Source organism: Taeniopygia guttata, chromosome 2 (assembly GCF_048771995.1).
Source record: "Taeniopygia guttata chromosome 2, bTaeGut7.mat, whole genome shotgun sequence".
Classification (NCBI taxonomy): domain Eukaryota; kingdom Metazoa; phylum Chordata; class Aves; order Passeriformes; family Estrildidae; genus Taeniopygia; species Taeniopygia guttata.
This window is the reverse complement of record NC_133026.1, coordinates 127,780,554-127,801,460: the sequence shown is the minus strand read 5'-3', so window position 1 is coordinate 127,801,460 and position 20,907 is coordinate 127,780,554. Positions and strand designations below refer to the sequence as shown.

Here is a 20,907-nt window from a genome sequence, read left to right as displayed (position 1 = left end):
AGAGAAAAGAAAGCAGGGAGCTCCTGAAATGTGAACATTTATAAAACAATAACTAGATATTCATATGATAATAAGCTTGGACAGCAGCATCAACAAAGGCCAAAGATGCAGTCCTGTTTCTGCTTAAGCCTGATGAATTGAAAAGCAGAGAGGCAGTCTTTAGTCCGTTATTCAATTCCAGTAATGAGCTATTGTTAGAATGAAAGAGTAAATATCTAGAAGGGTTGGAAATACAATTTTTTTTCCTCAGTTATTCTGTAGATTTTTTTCAGGTTGTATCTTAAACAACAACATCTTTAAACACAATTGTAAATGTAGTCAGTTTTCCGTAATACAGTGCTCAACAGCCTGCATTCTTGGTTGCATGTATAAAAGAGCTTGGTATGTATGCAGAGGTACAGTGTTGTGCATACTACCTGGCAGTGTCACAGTATTTCTGTAGACTAAAAAAAAAATTAATCCAGAACTTAAATGAACTTGCCTAACTTACACATATTATTTCATTTTTTTGCATTTATCGTCATGTCATCGGAGGTTTTAATTAAAAAGAATACTGAATATATAAGATCACGTCATCTCTAATATATTATTACAATTATTGATAGAAGATGTATGGGATCTCAATTTCCCTTGTAAGCAGAGTTAAATAAAAAAATCTTGTAAAATTCATAGATTTTTATTCCTAGTTACATGAAGAGAAACAAAATCACTTTGCATGTTGTATGAACCTCTAATATTCACTCTAAAGGAGGCACCCTTTGTCATTTTTCACAATATAGCTGTTTTAGTAGCTAAAAAACTCCCTTATCTTCACCCTGTTTTAATCCTACACCTAGTGAAATAGTCTTCATTTCTATGTGAGGAACAGATAGAAACAGGATCTGTAAACATGGCACAGCTCAGTTCAGGTGCTATTGAGGTCACTTTGCCACCAAGGAAAAGATGGATGGAAGGAAGGGACGAGGTGCAAGGCAAGCTCTGTAGAGTTTCTGAAAGGGAAAGGCTACTTCAAGCAATGGATGGGAAGGTGGATGATCTTCGGAGGGACTGTCCGGAAGCAGGACAGAGAGCTGTAGTCAGTAAAAATAGTTGCCTTATCATGGAGTGGTTTAAGTCTTTGGCCTTAAAAATAGAAAGGAAGTGATGGACCTGAAAAAGGAAACAAGTAGTGCATTTGTTTAAAAATAAAGAAATAAATAGCAGTAGTTATAAAAAAAGTTTAGGGAAACTGGCACTAGAGTTTGGAGTTTGAGAGAAGAGATGACAATTTGGTAACAATAATGACTAGTCAAAGAGGTAAGGATTATATTTAATAAGAAAAGTAAGATTTGGTCTGGAAATCTTCCAGAGGTATCTTTTTGCCTTCTTCTTGCCTTAATATATTCCATCAGTAAAACTTGGTGTCTCAGATAGGCATTGGATAAAGCAGACAAATGGAACTTTGTCTGATGAGTCTGTCTCAGCTGGCTTTGATGATCACTTCCTAAGAAGAAATAGCTTAAACTGGTGACTCTGACAGATAAATGTACAAGACAGCTTACAGGATAAGTGAGATAAAACTAGAAGACATTGAGAGTGTGAATATACTTATCCCAACTGGTTGAATTTGCAAGCCCAAAAGAAAGGAGGTTGTAGGGAGCCTGTATTACTTTTTTCTACTTGTTTTCCAGGTGGTAATGATCAGTATTCACGTGACAGGAGCTTTGCATTTCATTGTTCTTTATAGTCCTGTAGTGCAGATGTCTTTCCCAAGGCCTCAGAAAGTTCACGTTTTAAGAGTCTTTTAGTACAATTGCTGAATCTGGTTTTCATTACAAAGAAGTCCACAGATGCCCTTTTTAAACTTTTGCACTTGGTGGACTCAGACTGTTTCCCTACCATATTTTTTTCCTTTTGGCTATTACATTTAGCAAGGAGTGCTAAATTAATGGCAGGTGCATGGATTTGGAGAGCTACCAGTTCTAGAGTCATCACTGAAATAGCCTGGTTGTTATAGGAGGGTTAGTTGTTAGTATCAGACTTAATATAAATCTGGAAGTATTCTCTAGATAAGTAGAATCCAGTCTTAGCTGTAGCCATGATACTGGAATAAAGAGTAGCAGGGTGCTGGAAACGAAGGGAAAGAGCACCAGTAAGCTTCCTCATCTGGATGAATAAACATATTTCTGCCCGTACATGTGTTTGACAGACTGGGTCTTCTATGCAATGTTTGCTCCTGCTCGTGTCACCTTCACACTTGAGCTGTGGAGAAGAGGAGGGAGAATGAGCAATGGGAGGAAAGGGAGGTGGGTTTTACTAGCTGACTTGTGTCCCATTCCTAGTGGAATTTACCAGGATTTCTAGTTTTCGTTATCTAATGCTCTTGCATCACTGGAAGGGAAATTTCTGACTGTCTTGTTTCATTTACCCCTGATGGAAGAGCAGCAAACCTGAATTATGAGAACTGAGATTGAACTTAGTGCTTGTCAGTTATGTAGTTCTAAATGAAGATATTTTTCATGCTTAAAACATTTCAGATTGATACATTTCTATAGTTTGTTCACAAGTAAGTAAGAACAGCTGCATCACTTATGAAAGTTGGCTCCCAACAAACAAACAAAAAAATTCAAGGCTGTGGTGTGTCTATGCCAAATTTCATCCTGGAGTGTATTTTTATGAGTAATAAACTCCTGCCATTTGTAATGGAAATTCTGAAAGATCTATTAACTATTTCATGGCAAAAGTATGAGTGTGGGACTTTAGGGAGAAGAAACACAATCTCACTCTGGCTGGTGTCATCTCATGACTTAGCTATTTTTGTGGTTTCTGTAAGTCTTTCTCCAGTTGTTCTAAAAAAATTATTGTACTCCTGGTGCATTGTAGTATCAGATAATATTACTGACTTCTGAAAAATAATGCTGCAGTAGTCCTGTCCTGATAATAAGATGTATTGACTGGATGAATATATTGGAGCCTCTGACATAAATCATCTTTCTGTCATCCTTTCTTCACTCTGTCTTCTGAGTTTCCTTGGATATATGCTGCCTTTTTTATTATTTCTAATACATATGGTTTCAGTTATGTTTTCATTTGTTATTGAGTATTTTTAAGTTACTTCAAGTCTTTCATGAATAATATCTGACCAAAGAATAGTATGGAGACCTTCCCAGTATATAATCCATAGGACTGAGGAGAGATTATATAATGAAAGCAAATTTGTAATGCGAGTTCAGCATTCATGTTATGCTACATGACAGTCTCTGTATTGAGTATGAGCAGGGTGATACAAGGAGTAGACAAAGTCAGAAGTGGGTTTCCATGAATCCAGTGTATTACTGGAAAGAGACATTCACATTTCAGAATTTAATCACTGCACAATAATATCCCAGTTTTCAAGGTAGCCATAAAATGTGAAGTTTGCATTATTGATTATGAATGTAAAATCACATCTGCTTGGATAAATGGGATTTTTATATACAAAACGACTGGACAAAATTTTAGAGGAAAGGTTAAACTATTTGACTGTAACAGTAAAGAAAGCTAATATACAAATAGGTAAACTTAGTGATTTGAAAAAGGCCAGACAGTCTGTTTTAAGCATTATAGTTTAGCTTTCAAATTAGGCATAGAGAAAAAAGATATGTATGCATTAGGAGGGAAAAAATAAAAAGGACTTTTTTAAAAAGCCAAAGGAGTTGTACTGAGGCTGTATCCCTCCGAGCAGTTTCTTCACAGATTCTTCTTTTTCTTCTCCTTTTGTGACTGTATCTGTACCTTGACTTCTGTTAACTTAAACAAGCTATGGTTAATAGTTCATAATAAAACAATAACAGGCCTTTCAGACAGCAGAAATATCCCTGAGAGATATCAGGTGTTTTATGCTTCATTATTAAGTTGAGATAAATGATTTATACCATTTCTACCATTTCTGAATGCTTACATGTCCTCCTCTGAACTCAGTTCCTATGGACTTGGCGTATTCAAGCCCTGGGCTGCATTCTTTGTGGCTGCAAGCAATAGTCCCTGTAACTTGTAGAAAATTAATCTAGAAGGTTTTGTGAAACATGTTTCTACAAGCAGATGGTGTCAAGCATTGATTTTATTAGCATTTACTTAGACTGATCTCCATATCTCTGAGTTCTGATACCTGCAAATAATGTTCTGGTTCAGAATTACAAACCTTTACATTCACCAGAGTGTCTTGTCTTGCACATTTATATGTATGTTAGGGATGACTAACCAAGAAAAAATTCTAATGGAAATTTTTGTTTTGATTTCAATGAGAGAGAAAAGCATAATCTACCTTTAATCTACTTATTTGCTGACTGATTCCTATGGAGCAATTTATTAAACATTGTACTAGTGGATATCTATCTATAGACGTATTTTGATATCGCTCTGGAGTTAGAGGTTCTGCACTGATTTGTCAGATCTTGTTTCTGTCAATGTCTGTGTTAAGCATGGTTGTTCCACAGATTGAATCCCTATGTGATAGAGTAGCTGTTCTTTAAAATGCTGGACTGTGGGATGTTTTTAATATGTTGAATCAGACTTTTCAACTGAAATAAATGCTCATGTTCTTTATATTATTTTTGCATTGTTTTCATTGAATATGCTTTTTTACTCTAGGGAAACAAGATTATAAGAAAACCAGGCCTATGTTAAGAGCTACAAGATTAAAAGCAGAGGCCAAGAAAACTGCACTAGGCGTAAAGGTAGAGACTTCTTTGATAGCTCAAACCACCTTTGTGTTTGTTTCTTTTCCCCATAGATGTACTGTGTGAATATTGATTTCTGAGAGATATTGTTTATGACATTTCAAAATCTAAGTAGAATGCTAGAATCTAAAATATTTATGATTAACTGCTTTTACTTAACCCTAAAATGACTTGAATATTTGAAGTGCTGAAAGATTTTACATAGTGTATGTCCTTGTTATGATGCATGCTTACTTTAAGGTTTGAAGTACTGTGAGCTTAGAAAGTTTGTGGTTTTAGGGAGCCTGTCTACACACAGAACAAATTCTTTAACTATATTGTATAGTTAGACAAATTAAAATAAACATTTCCCATGTTCTTCTTCTCATCCTATGCCAGTAGTAATTTAAAGACTGGGTTTGTTAAGTATTGTTAATTCTCAGCATTATTGTCTCAGCCTGCATCCTTGTGTACTACTTCTGACTAGGAAAAAGAAGGCTTAACTAACAGCAAAGGAAAGCATATGGAAAGATACTAAACTTTATTTTGAAAATGTTCCCTTTTCAGGCAGGTATGAAGTATAGCAATTACTTTAGATCACAACTGTGAATATGAGCAAGGAGGACAATTAGAAATATTCTCTGTTATCTACTACCCAGTGTGTCATCAAAACAGGATCTAGCTGAACACACATTATTTATGTTGCCTGCAGTATTTTTTCCTCAGATTTATTTTTTTTAATCTAACTGATACACTGTTAACTTAACAGCAAGAGTAAAACCTGAGGAAAAGAAAAAAGTAGGTCCATTATCTGGGTATTCTAGTAAAAGAAACTTCAGAAATGTTAAAAGGAGAACATTTTCTTGTTTTTGGCAGATGAGAAATCAATTTTTTCAAGTTATAGCTTATAGCAAATGCCAAGGTATTACTACCAAGCTGTAACAGCTGTTAGGCTGCCAGATGATGTATTTGGTTGTCTTCCAGAATTTGCTATTATAATCACGAAACAGTGCTTTCTTTTTGCTCCTGATTGCTGATCTCGATCAAGCATTACTGTGTGATGCAGTATGTTTTCACAACATAATCTCCTCAGTTAGTGCTGTGTGTCAGGTTTTAATGAGAAAAAGTAGATTGCCTTTTTTGTTTAAAGGATAAATTATTAACCTTTTGAGTTCCTTTTCCTTCCTTTCTTATTAAATTTTCCTTTTTCTTTTCATTTTTCTTTCAATGGCATGACCTTTTAAAAGTGATGTTCTACTTGGAGACTTAGTGTTCAGCCTAATTCTTTTAAAATGAACACATTTTTTGCATGTCTTTCACAAATGAGAAGAGTATGAGATTTAGTCCTTCAAAACCTGTTTCATTTCCTTATTTTCTTAAGTTATTCTTTCCTAAAAATGAGGGTGAATGGGAAAGCATATGTGTAATCATATATGTAATGAAGAATTGAGTATTAGTGAATAAAGGACTTTTGCCATCAAGGTGTACATGTGCTCTCCAAGTCCTGAATGGGTGTGTTCTGCTAGTTGTACTGTGTGATGTCTCAGGTTTACAATTCTGCTTCTGCCTTAAAAAAAAAAAAAAAAAAAAAAAAAAAATCCTTAAAATATTTTGTTCCAGCTGTAATATTCTTTTGCATTTCTGGACCTTAAAAAAAGTCTGGGTCTTCCCCAAATAGATCACAGTAATTTATTTTGCTTCCAAATTGCTGAGAAAAGCTGACAGAGCTGAAGCAAAAAGGAAGGTAAGTTGGGCACCTTTCCCTTCAGGGATTTGCTTGTAGGTGAAGGAAGGCAGAGGTTTTATATGCATCCTTTTCACTGAGCCTGCTTAATGCCAACAACCTCAGGCTTAGTAAATGTTACAATACTTCTACCAGAACACGGGCAATTTCTGTAGAGTAAACTCTGCCCTTCTGTTTACAGACCCCACAGTGCTCAGCATGGAAGCAAAGTGTATTTAATGTCTAGGGGTAAAGGTGCACCTCTTCCCATCTCACAGTGACAGCTCTTCATCCTGCTCAATCCCTCCAGTAGCTGAAGTTCACCATGGGCATTAGATGCTCCTGGAGAGTGTGTAGGGAAATCTCCTTCCATACCCCTGGAGAGGCTTAGTTGTAAAGCCCCATAACCTATACCCCTCTCTTGAGCATGGCTTGTTTTGCTCAGTCCAGTGTTAAGATCCTCCAGCTGCCAAGTGCCATCTTTTTATATCCATCCTCCACACCTATCCTAAAACCTCTGTTGTTTTCTGGATAATTTTTGAAATTATTCTTGACAACTTATGTTTGGTGTGACAGCAACTTGCAGGACAGAAGAAAACACAATTTGTTCTTCAGATCCCTTGACCATTTGTCTCAATGCCATGAGGTCCCACTTGTTCCTTAGTCTTGTTTGGACTTTTTGTATTTTTCTGCCTGAAAAACCAGCGGACAATGGTCAGTGGGCCATGCCAAGCTGGGAAGTTTTTTGGTGGTTTCCCAGAGGCTCACACACCTCCCTGTGGGCTGGGTCCAGTTGGCATATTGGGCCCTTTATTCCTCTCAAAAGGGAGTCACCAATGACTATTACCCTTATTTTTTTCTTAATTGAGGAGGTTTTGATATGCAGGGTAGGTTGCCCTGCACTAGGCAACCCCTCTAACCTGGATGTATCTTCATCTACCTTCATCTACCTTCTCATCTCCCTGGTCCTCAGATTCCAGGGTCTCATATGTTTAAGGGCACCTGGAGAGGTGAGGTAGGTCAGCAGGGAATTCACCTGCCATCCCAAGCAGAAATGCAATTCCACTCCCCACTGTCTTTTAAGAGCTCCTCCTTTTCCCTGGGATGAGTAATGTTAATAAGCAACATGATTCACCTTCCAAAGGCTGGGATTTCAGGGATTTTTTATTATATAGGCCCTAATTCTGTGCTGTAGCAATTGATTAACTTACATCTGTGTTGAGAGGAAAAAAAAGTGATGTAACTACAACGCAATCTTGTCGGAACTCAAAATGTCCCTCAGACATTTTTAGAGGTTCCAGGCCTTGGTCAGAAGCATTTTAGACCCTGGCAAGCAGCAGAAAACAGCTGTGATTTTGAGTTTGAACCATGGAATGAATTATCAATTTTGAAGGTGGAACAAGCAGTCACAGAGGGTTAGATGGTATAGTAAAAGTAGTCACAAATTAGAGGGGAAAATTTTTTAGTATGGTACAGGGGGGTTTTAACACCTGTACAGGGGGGTTTTACTTTGTACAGAGGGGTCAGGAGTTCTAAGATGGAGGAAAGTGGGCCTGATCCTGTTCTTCCTCCTTCTTCTTCCTTACCTCCATGTTCTTGATGATGTTGGCATTTTTCTATTGGTTTAGGCTGGGGACACACTGTTCAACATAGGTGATAGATATTGGCACATTATTGTAAATATAGCACAGGTAATTTCTGGTATATAATGTTTGTACCATCCCACTGAGGGGCAGAGCCCCACAAGCTGCCCTGCAGGACAGACCTGCGGCAGGGCAGCAGAACATGTTAGAGATAAGCAAAAATAAACAACCTTGAAAACAGCACAGACGAACTATGGCTTCTTCTTTGGCAACGGGGCAGAAACACAGAGACTTTCTACAATCTCGGAATCACCAATACCCACAGATTCCGACACAATCTAATAAGTAGGCACTTTAAGTAGAAATGTCCAAAGTTCTTCTAAATCTGTGAGAAGAAACCAGGCACATACATGTATTTGGAATGTACTTTGGTTATATACATATCTATTCAGTACATGATGCAGTATGCAGCATTTTAAAATAAATTAACCTTTTATTATAAAAAGCTAAGTTGAAACCAATAAAAATATTGTAATGGAAGGATAGATGTAAAAGTATAAACTCTCTGGGAAAGGGGAATATGTTTGTAGTTCTGTGAAATCCATACACACAATAAGCTAACCCAATAAGCACCATGCAGCCACTTAAAACAGTAGGCTTTTTTATGTCATTGATAAATGTAGGGTTGTTTTGCATTACTGTCCTGAAGAAATTACATGCCTGGCTGTAAACTAAGACTTAGTGTGGTATTTAGGGCAGAAAAAAAGAGAACTAGAAAATAGTGAAGGGATTTTAGTCCTTAATTTCTACGAGGATAATGAAATTCAACTGTTGTGTATTTCACCATGAGAGATGACAACATTAGCTTAAAAAAGGCCCTATAAATGACACAAAACTTTTCAGAACCAATTCCCTGGAGATTCTTCACATTTCATCACTGGCATACTAATTAGTTTGTCTCGTCAAACTTTGATTGCATTGTCATTTTAATGCAAGGTTTAAAGTAACAAAGTTTCTTTCAGTCACTGGCATTTAGTACTTTTTAATTTCCCCAATGAGGGATTTTTATCTGTGTTGATAATGCCAGAGAAGCAGCTGAGCACTAATAACTATCCAAAGTTAGTTCAAGCAGGGTGACCATGCTAGTACTTGGTGTGGCATATTTGCTCTTTAAACACGTTAAAGATTAAATATTGTAGCAGAGCTATTGTGCTGGCTCTGTTTGTATATGTGACACTAATGTAGACAGTGCCAAAATACATTGTGTCTCTTGGAAAAGCAGGACCCAGTGTGGGGAAACAGCTCCAAGACAAAGCAATGTGTTATATGTCTCCTGGTGTTTGGATAAGACAAAATTCTTTGTAGCAGTACCAAAAAGGGAGCGTCTGAACTTTCTCTGGGTCATTTTGTTGCGCCCCCCCTCCACATGGGGTTTGTGCTGGTGGAAGCCCAGCTGTTCATCCTTACCAAGTAAAGAGGAAGGCCTTTCCTCTACTGGTGCCAGCTCTGCTCTCATTGGGTGAGGAAAGCATGCCAGCAGGAGGGTGATAAGCAGAAAATGGTTTGAGAAGTGTGGAAGCTTGGCCCCCAGATAGCTGGAGTTTGGTATGCAGTGACTAAAAGTTGTGGGAGTTCTTAGGGAGAGATTTTTTTTCACAGGCTGCAAGAACAAATCAGTAGTCCATGGGACAAGTGATGAAGTTTTCTCTCTTCTTGAAAGGTAGACACAAATCTTAACAGTAGTATTTTCAAAGTACTTGCAAAGACATTATTGACTGCGCAATATCACTCCACAGAGAATTATTAGCAACACAGTACATTGATTCAGCTAAGGAAAAAATGTTTCCTAAACAAAGTGAGAGCTTACTGTCTGTCATTCTTCTGCATATCTGCTTAATCTGTTGTGTAGTTAGAGACCTCACTATGGTGAGTTTCTCACATCTGGAACAACTTAGATAAGAATAGATAGCAATGCATTCCTGGTGTATTTTAGCAAAGGATATTCTCCAATTTGATGCTGTTCATAATCTGCTAAGTTAGTGAACTACATTTTTCAAGATACAGTTTCATAGCTTTGTAGAAATTAAGGGCACAAGACACTATTAGATTATTTGATCTGCACTTCTGTGTGTTACAGATCATAAAATTTCATCCAAATACTTTCTTCAAAGTCCAAGCACTTTGTAATGGTCAAAATACTGGGTCTTCAAATAAACTTATGTGTCTCACAAAATGTAGAGCAGCCTAATGTGCCAGCAGTGGATAAAGTGTGATATTCCCAGGTGATATTCCCTGCAGTCAGGCTTTGATCCCTGACCTTGAAATGAAAGGGAGGGGAAACAACACGTACAAAGAGAAGAACAAAATCAGATCTGTGCCTGAACTGAACACATAACTATCATAGTCATGGTGGTTTGAGATGTGAAAAAGATGCACCAAGCAAAATCTTAGGAGGATTTTCTGTACCAGCTTGGAGCAGTAGACCATCTTTCTCAAACCTTCTTATGTCTCTACTTAGGACCAGAGTGTGGCACTTCAAAGAATAATCAACAACAGCAAAACCTCAAATCCTAGAAATTAAATCAATACAATGGAGGAAAATGTCAACATCAGAAAACTTTTGATACAATATAAAAATGTCTGAGCAGTTAAACATAGGGTGTTGTTACTTTTAATAACTTGGTATTTTTGGGGTTCAGAATGTAGCACTTATCATGGAAGTAATCTGAGCTTTCCTAGAGCCTTGAAGGAGAGGAACAGCTAGGAGAGTTGAGTTTGCTGACTCCTGGCAGCCAGGTCCTTCTTTTCACACAAGCCAAATTTGAAGTATTCTTTCCAATTTCGAAATAAAAATGTACTTCTTTGAGAGAGATCAGTTGATAAAAGACTCACAGGTATGGAAGTCCATATTTTCCTGAAGAATGTTCAATCATTCTTGCTCCTAAAAAACGGCATCTTAGTTCAAGGCTGAACTTATCTAACTGCAGCTGGGCCTTGAAAGTTTCTTGTAAACAGGATAAAAGGACCCCACACTGTGAAATGCTTTACTTAAATACAGGTGTATAAAATTATATGCTGTAACCAAACTAGTTCTCATTCTTCTCTGTGATAAAATAAATACCGGTCATCTCCCTGCTGGAAATCCCTCCACCTTTGTACATCCAGAAATCACGCTGAGGGAGTATTTACCCATGAAATCCAAATACCTTCTTAGAGTCACAGATTTTCAAGGCAGAGTACTCCACTTTATAAGTACAGTATGCATCTTTGATACCTATATATATTATTTTGCATCTAGCTGTTTTAAAATGAATCCTGTTGTTTTGTAGGCATATAGCCAGGTATTTTTGATTACTCTCTTATAGTATCTTGTTCTCATTATTTGAGACAACAATGATCTTTCTTCCATCTGAAATTTTCACAGTAAAAAATTAGGATCTAAAAAGTGTGGATAAAAGTTCATAAATTACTTATGTTGCCTTCTATTAGCTGCAGAATGTCCTGCATTAAGGAAGTAAGCATTCATGTATAAATACATTTCTGTTAAAACTCTAAAACATGGTTGCAGTGAATATCCACCTAAAGTCTTCAGTTAAAAATATGACATAAAAAGATTGTCAGTTCCTGTATATGTATTTTACAGGTATCCTTGGTCAGCATGATTTTCTTTTAATCTCTTTTCAGAAAGAGCTAGGGAGAGTTTAGCAATTCAAAGAGAGCAATTTGTGGTACTCTCACTTAGTTTTAAGCAGGTTTCAGGTAAAAAGGGTGTGATTCTATTTGAAGGACAATTAAAAAACATGTAAATCCCCCCTGACATTTCCTGGAAGTATGATATTTCTCTATATGTGTAGGATATGAAGGGCCATACACAGTGTCCAGATTTCTGTTATCATAGCTAACATTTTTTTCCTCACCCCCTCTCCTGATTAATCTTGTTTAGATCCCAGCTCTGCCACTTGCTCCATCAGGGTGAATTTGAGGACATAATCCAAGTATTTTGGCATGAGAGACATAAAACTGACAAAAAATGATAAGAGAACTAAATCTACATTTTGCTGTAATGGTATGCATTTCCTTTATGAAAAGTTTCTGGAAAACTTAACCAAACTGAAATCAGTAGGGTCCTACATATGCTATTCTACATGTAAGAGAGTAAAATAGAAAATTGTGTTCCTTTTTAAAGGCTTCTATGACTGTACTTTGGGATTTGAGAGTAGAAATGTTGTTTCCTAGTGTTCCGTACCATGATATATAAAAAAAAATAAAAAGGAGAAAAGGTCCTCTGATCATTTTAAGTTTATTTCTATAAAACTTTTTCTTTATTCTTTAATTATTCATGGTAAAATCCTTTGAGTAAATGGATTTTGCAGAGGATGATGGGGATGATCCATAAAGTGCAAAAGAAACGGAGCTATATATACCAAGCAGGGAGTATTTTAACATTTCATTTCTATGCATGACTTATAATACAAATAGCAAAGCCTGAAAAGTATAAAACAAATTAAAATGACAATATGTATATGTTGTTGCAAATACAGTACAGTGGTGCAGCATCTCATTTGCTATTTACCTTGCAAAATTTATGTTTATAAAAGTCCATAAACTGGATGCAATTCTTAAGAGACTGCATATCCCTAGCTAAGAGCCAGATGTCCTTTGTAAGGCCATTTATTTTATATTTTTGTTACTCTGCCTTTTTCAGTAACTCAAAACTTAGGTTCTTGCATAACTCTCCAACCTGGAGTTTTAGGAAGACTTTTCATTCCCAGGGATAATAAATACTGATCCACCCACACAGTTCCTAATGGCTGTACAGGGAAAATTGTATTGTTATCACAGTGTTACTTATTGTGAAACTTAGGCAGAGGAATTAAAGAACTGCTTCTGTGAAGCAGTTACAGGGCAGCCTGAGAAAAAACCTCAAGATTTTCCCAATTCCACTTCCTTTGAAACAAATCTTTAATGCAAAGCTTCCTGAAAAGTTTGCTGCTGCTATTCACAGCATTTCATAAGGGAGACCAGGGAGAAGGGAGGGCAAAGGTAAACCTATTGTAAAGCAGAAAGAGTGGGACGTGTGGCATCCAAACAAGGGAAAAACTTTTTAATACTGGAATGAATTTGCTCTCTGTGTCAAGTGTGAACGGTGCCTGCAATGTACGGTTTTGTTGTCCACTCTCCTGAGCAGATGGAGCTTGCAGTTGTATGTCACTTGTTTATTACATCCTCTTAAGATTAGTAGCTGTGTGGCCAGATGGGTCTGGGAGCACAGCTGTGGATACAAGGAAATAAATGAAACCTGTCTGATGCTGCCATGCCCTTTTGTGAGATACTGACGTGTTGCAACTGCAACAAAGCAAAAATCACTTTCCTTTAATATATGAGTGCATTAGATGTACTTTTTTTTAAAATCAAATCATGAGATCAGGAGGATGAAGTTCAGAGGATGGTACAATTCTAAGAGGAAAATGTAGTTGAAATCTGTAGCCAACACCCTCAGCAAATTTGCAGGAGCAATTTTAATGTAGTAAAACAAATTTAAACTAAGTCTCAGTCATCCATATAAAATATAAAGCAAAGGTTTCTATAGAATAAAGAATATGCTCTTATAGAACATATGCCAACTAGGCAGCAGTATTTCAAAATTTATTAGATGGCATATGTTGAATTATTGATCCAACATTCTGATAAACTATATAATGCATTCATGTAAATGCAAATTAAATGCTGCTCTATAGAAGAATGCCAGATATGGGCTAGACTTTAAAAAATGAAATGCACAGTTTTAACTCCTTCATGTCAGTAAACACTATGCTGGTCACAAAGCCACCACGACCCTAGAGATGCTGCGTAGGATTAATCCCACAGTGCACAAAAAGAGGTACCATCTGCACTCCCTTCTAGACTAAGGGGAGAAATGGTCATTTTTGGGAAGAATTTGCCTGCCATCTCTTAGAGGACACAAGATGGACAGGTTCTGTCCTTGGAAAGTAAAGGGTGTCTTGTTGTCTTGGTTCAGTGTAGGCATCTCTTTTCAGTCCTGCTGACAGAGTAGGTTTGATGTGACATCTTCTCTACCAATTCAGATCAGTTGCTATAAAATCACTGAACTTTTTTTCTTGTCTTATTTTAAATGTACATTGGGCTTGTTCTGATGTAATTGTTTTATAGCTTAACATGAAGCTGAGAATTGGAGGGGAAGTTTTGCTTCTTTCCTTAGAGAGAGAAGTGGGATTTGGAGGTACAAACTAACCTTTGGAGCATCTCGAACGCAGATTTTTAAAAACTCATCATGATGATCAGGAGTCAAGTAGTAGATGTTGTTGGCTGTAGAGTCATACTTTCTGTGAGCTGAAGGGACGTAAGGATTTTTCTCGGATTTATCTTTCATCTTTCGCTGTCTAGCAAAATGAGAGTCAACACTATAGGAAGTGTGCTGTGCCTTACAGAAAAATAAAAACTTAAAAATGAGAAATATAGTGTCTTTGAAATAAATAAAAAGGAAAAAAATACAGGAAATAAAAGCAATATTAAGAGGATGATTGTACTATAATTACATTTTTACAGAGTCCAGCCTTAAGATGATAGCAGTCACATAATGAGTATAATGTGTAGTATAAAAACATATTTCTGCTTCTGAAAGCTGCTATAAATCATGTATACTTTGGAAGTGTCTTTTATGTTAATTAAGGAAGATGCAGCAAGTTGCAATATTTTATGGGAAGAGAGGCAAGTGCAAATTGTTGTGCTTTTTGCCTTATTGCAGAGCTGAAGAAAGAAAAGTTTCATCCAATTCTGAAGGAGTTTGTAGTTCCATGTTGTACTGCATGCCAGGAGGTTGGGAGGTAGAGGTAGCAATTTTCATTGACTTCCACCATACTGTGTTTGCTTCATTAAAAAATTACAAATTTGTTGGCAAAAAGCAGTAACATATTGCTAGAAAACATCAAAATTCACAGTGTAAATTCATAACTTAAATTTGTGTTCAAAACTGTGGTTTGTGAATTCTGTCTTTTCCTTTAAAAAAGAAGGAACTGGATAAAAAATATAAAAAGCTCCTACTCCTAGGTAAGACTAAAGATTTTTAAGCTAAATACCCTCTTTCTGATGGTATATCAGATTCACCAAAATCTTTATTAAGTTAATGGATTCTACAACATTTGGAATGGTAACCACAATAGAGAAATCATTAAAGCATCAATGCCTTATGCAATTATATTCTGTCTGATGTTATTTTGATGTGCATTGTAGAGGGGAAATAATATTTATTCCTGATTAATCTGAAAATATGGTATTATTTCTAACAGGTTTTTGTTTTCTTTTATTTCTGCAGGAAGTTGCCCTTGTCCTTGCAGCTATACTGGTATTTTTGTTGGCTTTCTATGCTTTTTTTTATCTTAATGTTTCCAATGAAGTTGACCTTGATCTGGACCCAGATGAAAACTAGCAGATGCAATGAATCTATCATCAAGATTTCTTCAGCTTCAACAAGACTACATAGGAACTCACAGTCCCTTCACTGTAAGACAGTAAATGATGCCATTTCTTGCAGTCCAAATTAATAAGAAAGTTTTGCAATACATCAGTCACATTCCAGGTCTCCAAAATAAGAACACTTATGCCTGGCCAAGTGTATTTGTCTAACACCAAAGCCAGGAGCAACAGTACAATACATGAAGTTTATTGTTTACATGATGTTTTTCTCAGGCAGAGAACTATGATGTCAAAAGCCAGGTGCTACTATTATCATGGGTATTGATGCTGACTTCACAGGAGTGTCTGCCTTGACCAAATTTAGGAATCAGAGCTTCCTAATAACCAAATTAGTTTCCTGTTCCTTTCTGAAAAGAAAGCAGAAGTACCAAATAAAAAATCTTTTCTTCATTTGTATTTAAAATATATCAAAATGCCCTCATCCTTTCTCTCCCTTTTAATCTTTATTGCGTATGTGTGCACATGCATGAGGATGGAAGAAATTGTAGGGAAAAAAAATCTTCTTACAAGCAGTCTGTCACCTTCTATATGGACTTAATTTTCTGTCATTCCAGATTCTGTGTGCCCATATATCTGCAGTAATCTTTTTCATTCTTTTGCCAACTGTTCAGCACACATGTGTTCTGTTAGAAATGGCACCTGGATGACAGAAGCTCTAACATTCACATATGCTTATGAAACACAGTTCTTTACCTCCTGTGCTGTCTGAACTAGTGTAAATAGAAAGTTTAGTTGATGTTGGTTTTAATTAGTGTATTGGTCTACTATTAATATGAAGTCAAAATTGTGTTTTAATTATGCTCTTCCTGATGGTTTTGTTATCAACTTGCTCTACCTATTAGGAGCATGTTGTATAAAAACATTCCTTTCCAGCTATACAATAATTTTTAATCATCAAACTAATGTGAGAGGCTGTAAGTGAAAACACTTTTTTTCCTGTCATACTAATAACTGGTAAATCTTGGCTCCTTTACATCCTTCAGTTCTTGCAAAGTAACTTTCAAATTAGACACTGTAGATATCATTTTTGTTCCTTTTGATAGCCAAAAGCCACTTGAAGAATTTGGTGTGTCAGAGCAGCTGCAGGGAACTTCAAAATTCTGGCTTTATCCTGTTCTCAGTTTGGCATATAACTGAGTTTGTGGATGTAAAGACTCAGTTTTGATACTCTTAAAAGTGTGGTCAGTCTTTGACTAAGATTCATTTCCAATTAAGTTTGGTATCGAAACATGTAGAGCCATTGGTGCTGAATGTTGCAAGCAAATTTAGGCAGACTGACTTTCAGAAAAGTTTCTGTAATTCTGAAGCTTGGTTTTTCCATTAACATAAATTTCAGAGCTGAATGTTAGGTTTAATTGCAACTGAGGTATTTATTGTCTTGTTCCTGAGATGCCCAACTAGGATTTCATATAGTGATTTCAAAGACAAAGGGATACAAATCACAGCAAATATTATAATGGAAAATATATTTCTTTTAAATTGACACAGTCCCATTATCACCACTTATGAAACTTTGATCAATACAGTTAATTTTTAAACCATACAGTAACTATGATCATATACATTATGAGTCTCTAAGGATCCACTTCATATGTGGCATAGTCTTCATTCACTTTCTGCCATGGAAAACAACAACTCTGGAAATTCAGAGTACAGCAGTCTTCCGAAAAATATATGAAAGATAAATGTATATGTGTAAATATATCTTATTTTCTACATATGACTCTTAGAGGCACAAAATCCTAACATTTATGTATGCATGTGACTTACAGTCTGCTAGTAGTCGCACAGTTGACCAAACACCTTGCAACATGTTGAATTTATGGTGAGGCATTATCTGACACATGGCCCAACTTCCAGTGGAGGGAAAGCATATCACAAGCTGTCTCCTTGGATGTGACATGCCTTTCACTTTACCAGCACCCAGCCACATGTCACAGAAGCTGCAGACCTGTCCTGTTACTTTACATTAGCAATTTTCATGTTCTGTAACATGCTGGAAGGATTGCTTCCTTCATGTCAGCATATGTCTCTCAGGGTCATGTATGGTCTGAGAAAGATATGTGGTTATTCCCTTCATGCAGGTCATTTCGTAACCGGCTCTCTCAACTGGTTGCATTAAAAAGCAAGAAATTCTTGCTGTCAAATTTATGACCATGAAGTTCCTACAACAGGAATATTTCATTTCCCATAACTGTGAATCAGACCAAATCTGAAGTGTGTATATATGTGATTCTATCAGCTTCCCCGATGTACGGCTTATGAGTCCATATTGCACAGTTTGCAGTTTGGCTTTGTTTGGATTAGTCTTTTTATTTGCATGAAAGATCATAGAATCATGAAATCCTTGAATGGCTTGGGTTAGAAGGGATGCAAAAGATCATCTATTTCCAATACCTCTGCCATGGGCAGAGACACCTTCTACTAGAGCACGTTGCTCAAAACCCCGTCCTGGTGTCAAACACCTCCAGGGATGGGGCATCCACAGCTTCCCTGGGCAATCTGTTCCAGTGCCTCACCACCCCCAGAATAAATAATGTTTTCTCAATGTCTAATCTAAACTTACTCCCTTTTAGTATGAATCAACTCTCTCTTGAGCTGTCACTACATGCTTTTGTAAAAAGTCCATCTTTTTTGTAGGCTCCCTTCAGGTACTAGAAGGATATTCTCATGTAACAGGAAAATTTCTTTTTGCTTAGACCGGGTAAACTTCTGTTCAGTATATATAGAAATACATGGTAAATATTGCAGCAAATACACAACTTCTCTTATCAGTACAATAATTCCTAATAGGATATATTGCTTGTTTTGCCCTTAATTATATCTGATATTGAAATATGCCTTTTGGAGTTTGGACCATTTATCTTTGTATGAGTTTCTCAGCATCTATTTTATTAATAAATGATTTTTTTCTATTTTGGTTCTCTTACTAATGTTGAACACACTGAATTATGTATACATTTGAAAGGACATTAAAGCAATCTAAACAGCACAATGTTCAAAAGTAAGCACTGTAAAGTAAGCAGTTTTAGAATATCTGGATTCCTTATACATCAGTAGTTGCCCTCTACTCCTGGAGTAAACTGAATTTCTTTCTAGCAGAGGTTGTGGAGGAGATATACTGAGCCTATGCTGAGTCCTTGTGCTGTGGGTGGGAGCAAATATCCTGTCTGGAAGAATCGCTGGCTAGGAAGACATAACAGTCTTCCAGAATTGATTTTGCTCAACAAATCTTCCTAGGTTGTTTTGCTTTTCTCTTTGATTCTTCAAAAGCAGAATCAACATGTAGACCATCTCAGGACAGAAGCCTCAGTCTGGTATTTTTACTAGTGCCTCTAGTGAACATTGCCAGGGAAAGGCTCTAGGCTCTACTACCTAGAGTCCATAAACTTATTTTATGGACTGGAAGCTTAGGAGGCAAGTTAAGCACTTCCCTAATAGGCCCTAGAGATACATTTAAACTTTTCTTGAAGAATGCTGTAGTTAAAGTTCACTGTTGCATATCATATAGACACCATGTGATTCAGAATCAGCTCCTTCCATGCATTAGACCAGCTGTAGCAGGTCTGTAGCAGGATATGTAGACTGGGAGATTGTGCTGCAGCACATAACTACGAGTAGCTACAACATGAGCAAACTCATCTGTTTCCTTAGGTGTCCTCTAGAGCAGCTGACCTAAAAGTTTTGTTTGAAAACACAGGTTTTGAACAACTCTGCTAAAGGAAAGAACAGTGAAAGCCCTACAAAGCTGTTCATGCCTCTTCCATGCAGGTTACTGCCATGGAAGAGGCTCATCTGCTGACTTAGGGACAAGTTTTGCATGCTGCCTTTTTCAGAAGGAAAATGCTGCTAGGAGCTCCCAGCAGAGTGATGTCTGATAAGGGATTGTCCCTGTAAGGCACAACTGAGCCAGCTGGTGAAGGTTAAGTGCATTCAGGACAATTCTCTTTAGAGAACTGTACTTGAAAAGCAGAGTAGGCAAGTTAGAGTGCCAACAAAAAAGATACTATGGATCTTGATCGCATTTCAAGTTCTACTTAGAGTAGCATAGTAATTAGCAGTGCTTATGACTAAGAAAATAACAGCATGGCACATCAATAAGACAGCAGAAATGTGATGTTGGAACTGCATCCTGAAAGATTTTACAGTGGATTATGCCTGCACTTTGGGAAGTGAAGCCATGAGATGAATAAATTGGCAAAGATTATCTGTGATCTTATGCTTACAATATTTTTTCCTGAAAGAGCCAGTGGAGATATTTTGCAGTACTTTTCTCCATCATCCTCTTAGTTTGCTGTAATGCATTTTTGTAGATGTATTTTTTCTATGCCTTTCCAAGAGTGAAAAAAATTTTTTTTTGCACTTCATCAATTCATTTAATTGACAGAATCCTCTACTCATCCTTTTGTCCCCCCTTAATCACAATCAAATTAGTGGGGAGACAGCCAAAATGTTAGGTACCAGTGTCTCTCAAGCAGATGTCACACCACTATTTTTTAGCTCGTTTAAATGAATAAACATGTTAAACTGTGAAGTATTACGTTTTAGATTTTTTCATTAAAAAAAATGGGACAATCTGTTTACTGTCCTTAATTGAGACAACAATCCTGGTGGTTGCCAGTTTTGGCAGTTGTAATAATGAACTATAAATATTGGGACAGACTAACTGATGATTGTGGAGTATAGTTCAAGTACAATACTCATTCTGCATGAATACTTTTTTCAGTGCTACGTTTTTTCTAGCTTCTGTGATTGTTGTACTTGTTTCGCATGTTAAATAAATACCTGACTAGTCAATCTATAGGCTTGATTATGTTGTCTTATTCTCCATAGCTACATACAACATAGGAAAGCTGTCCACCCTGGACCACAGTTCATGCCTTGCCCAAACTCTCCCTAAAACGTATATGTCCAAGTCAGTTACAAATATGAGCTACAAAGAGCTTTGTTTTGCTGGACTGCGGAAAAAATGAGCAATGTAAAGATCTTTAGTACTCTTCTTGCAATTTCACAAAGATACTGTAGAAATTTAAAATAATGCAGCCAGAGGAGGTGAGTATGTACTTTGGTGACAAACAGATGTCATTGTTCTATTGCACTTCCTCCAGAAACAAGTCTGGAAGAAAATTGAAGCAAAATGGCCAGTTCTTCCAGGAGTCCACCACCTCACAAGTCAGCATGTTGTTCAAGAAGAGCTAAGTCTGATATCAAGTCAGAGCTACTACAATTTCTTCTTTTTCATAGGATGATAAAAGGGCCACAAGGAGATAAAGGTGTCTAGAGCAAAGCAGCAGCTTCTTGGACCAATGGGTTGTTTATTTAAGAAACAAGATTTGGGGACAAAGCATAGGTCAGAGCAGTCGCTGCTGCCTTCATGTATAAATAAGTCACATTATGCTAAGATATAGTGGGTTTGTATGTCTGTTACAGA

The 20,907-nt window shown here is 36.8% G+C and overlaps 1 protein-coding gene across 1 annotated transcript in view; it reads left to right on the top strand.

Moving 5' to 3' along the window:
* Positions 1-20,277, top strand: part of TRIQK (triple QxxK/R motif containing) — a 62,442-nt gene extending 42,165 nt beyond the window's left edge. Inside the window, exons 3-4 of the mRNA XM_004175287.6 lie at positions 4,609-4,694; positions 15,316-20,277. Of these exons, the coding sequence (XP_004175335.5) occupies positions 4,609-4,694; positions 15,316-15,429 (200 nt within the window). The 3' untranslated portion in view covers positions 15,430-20,277. The remainder of the gene's footprint in view (positions 1-4,608; positions 4,695-15,315) is intronic.
* The last annotated feature ends 630 nt before the right edge of the window (positions 20,278-20,907 follow it).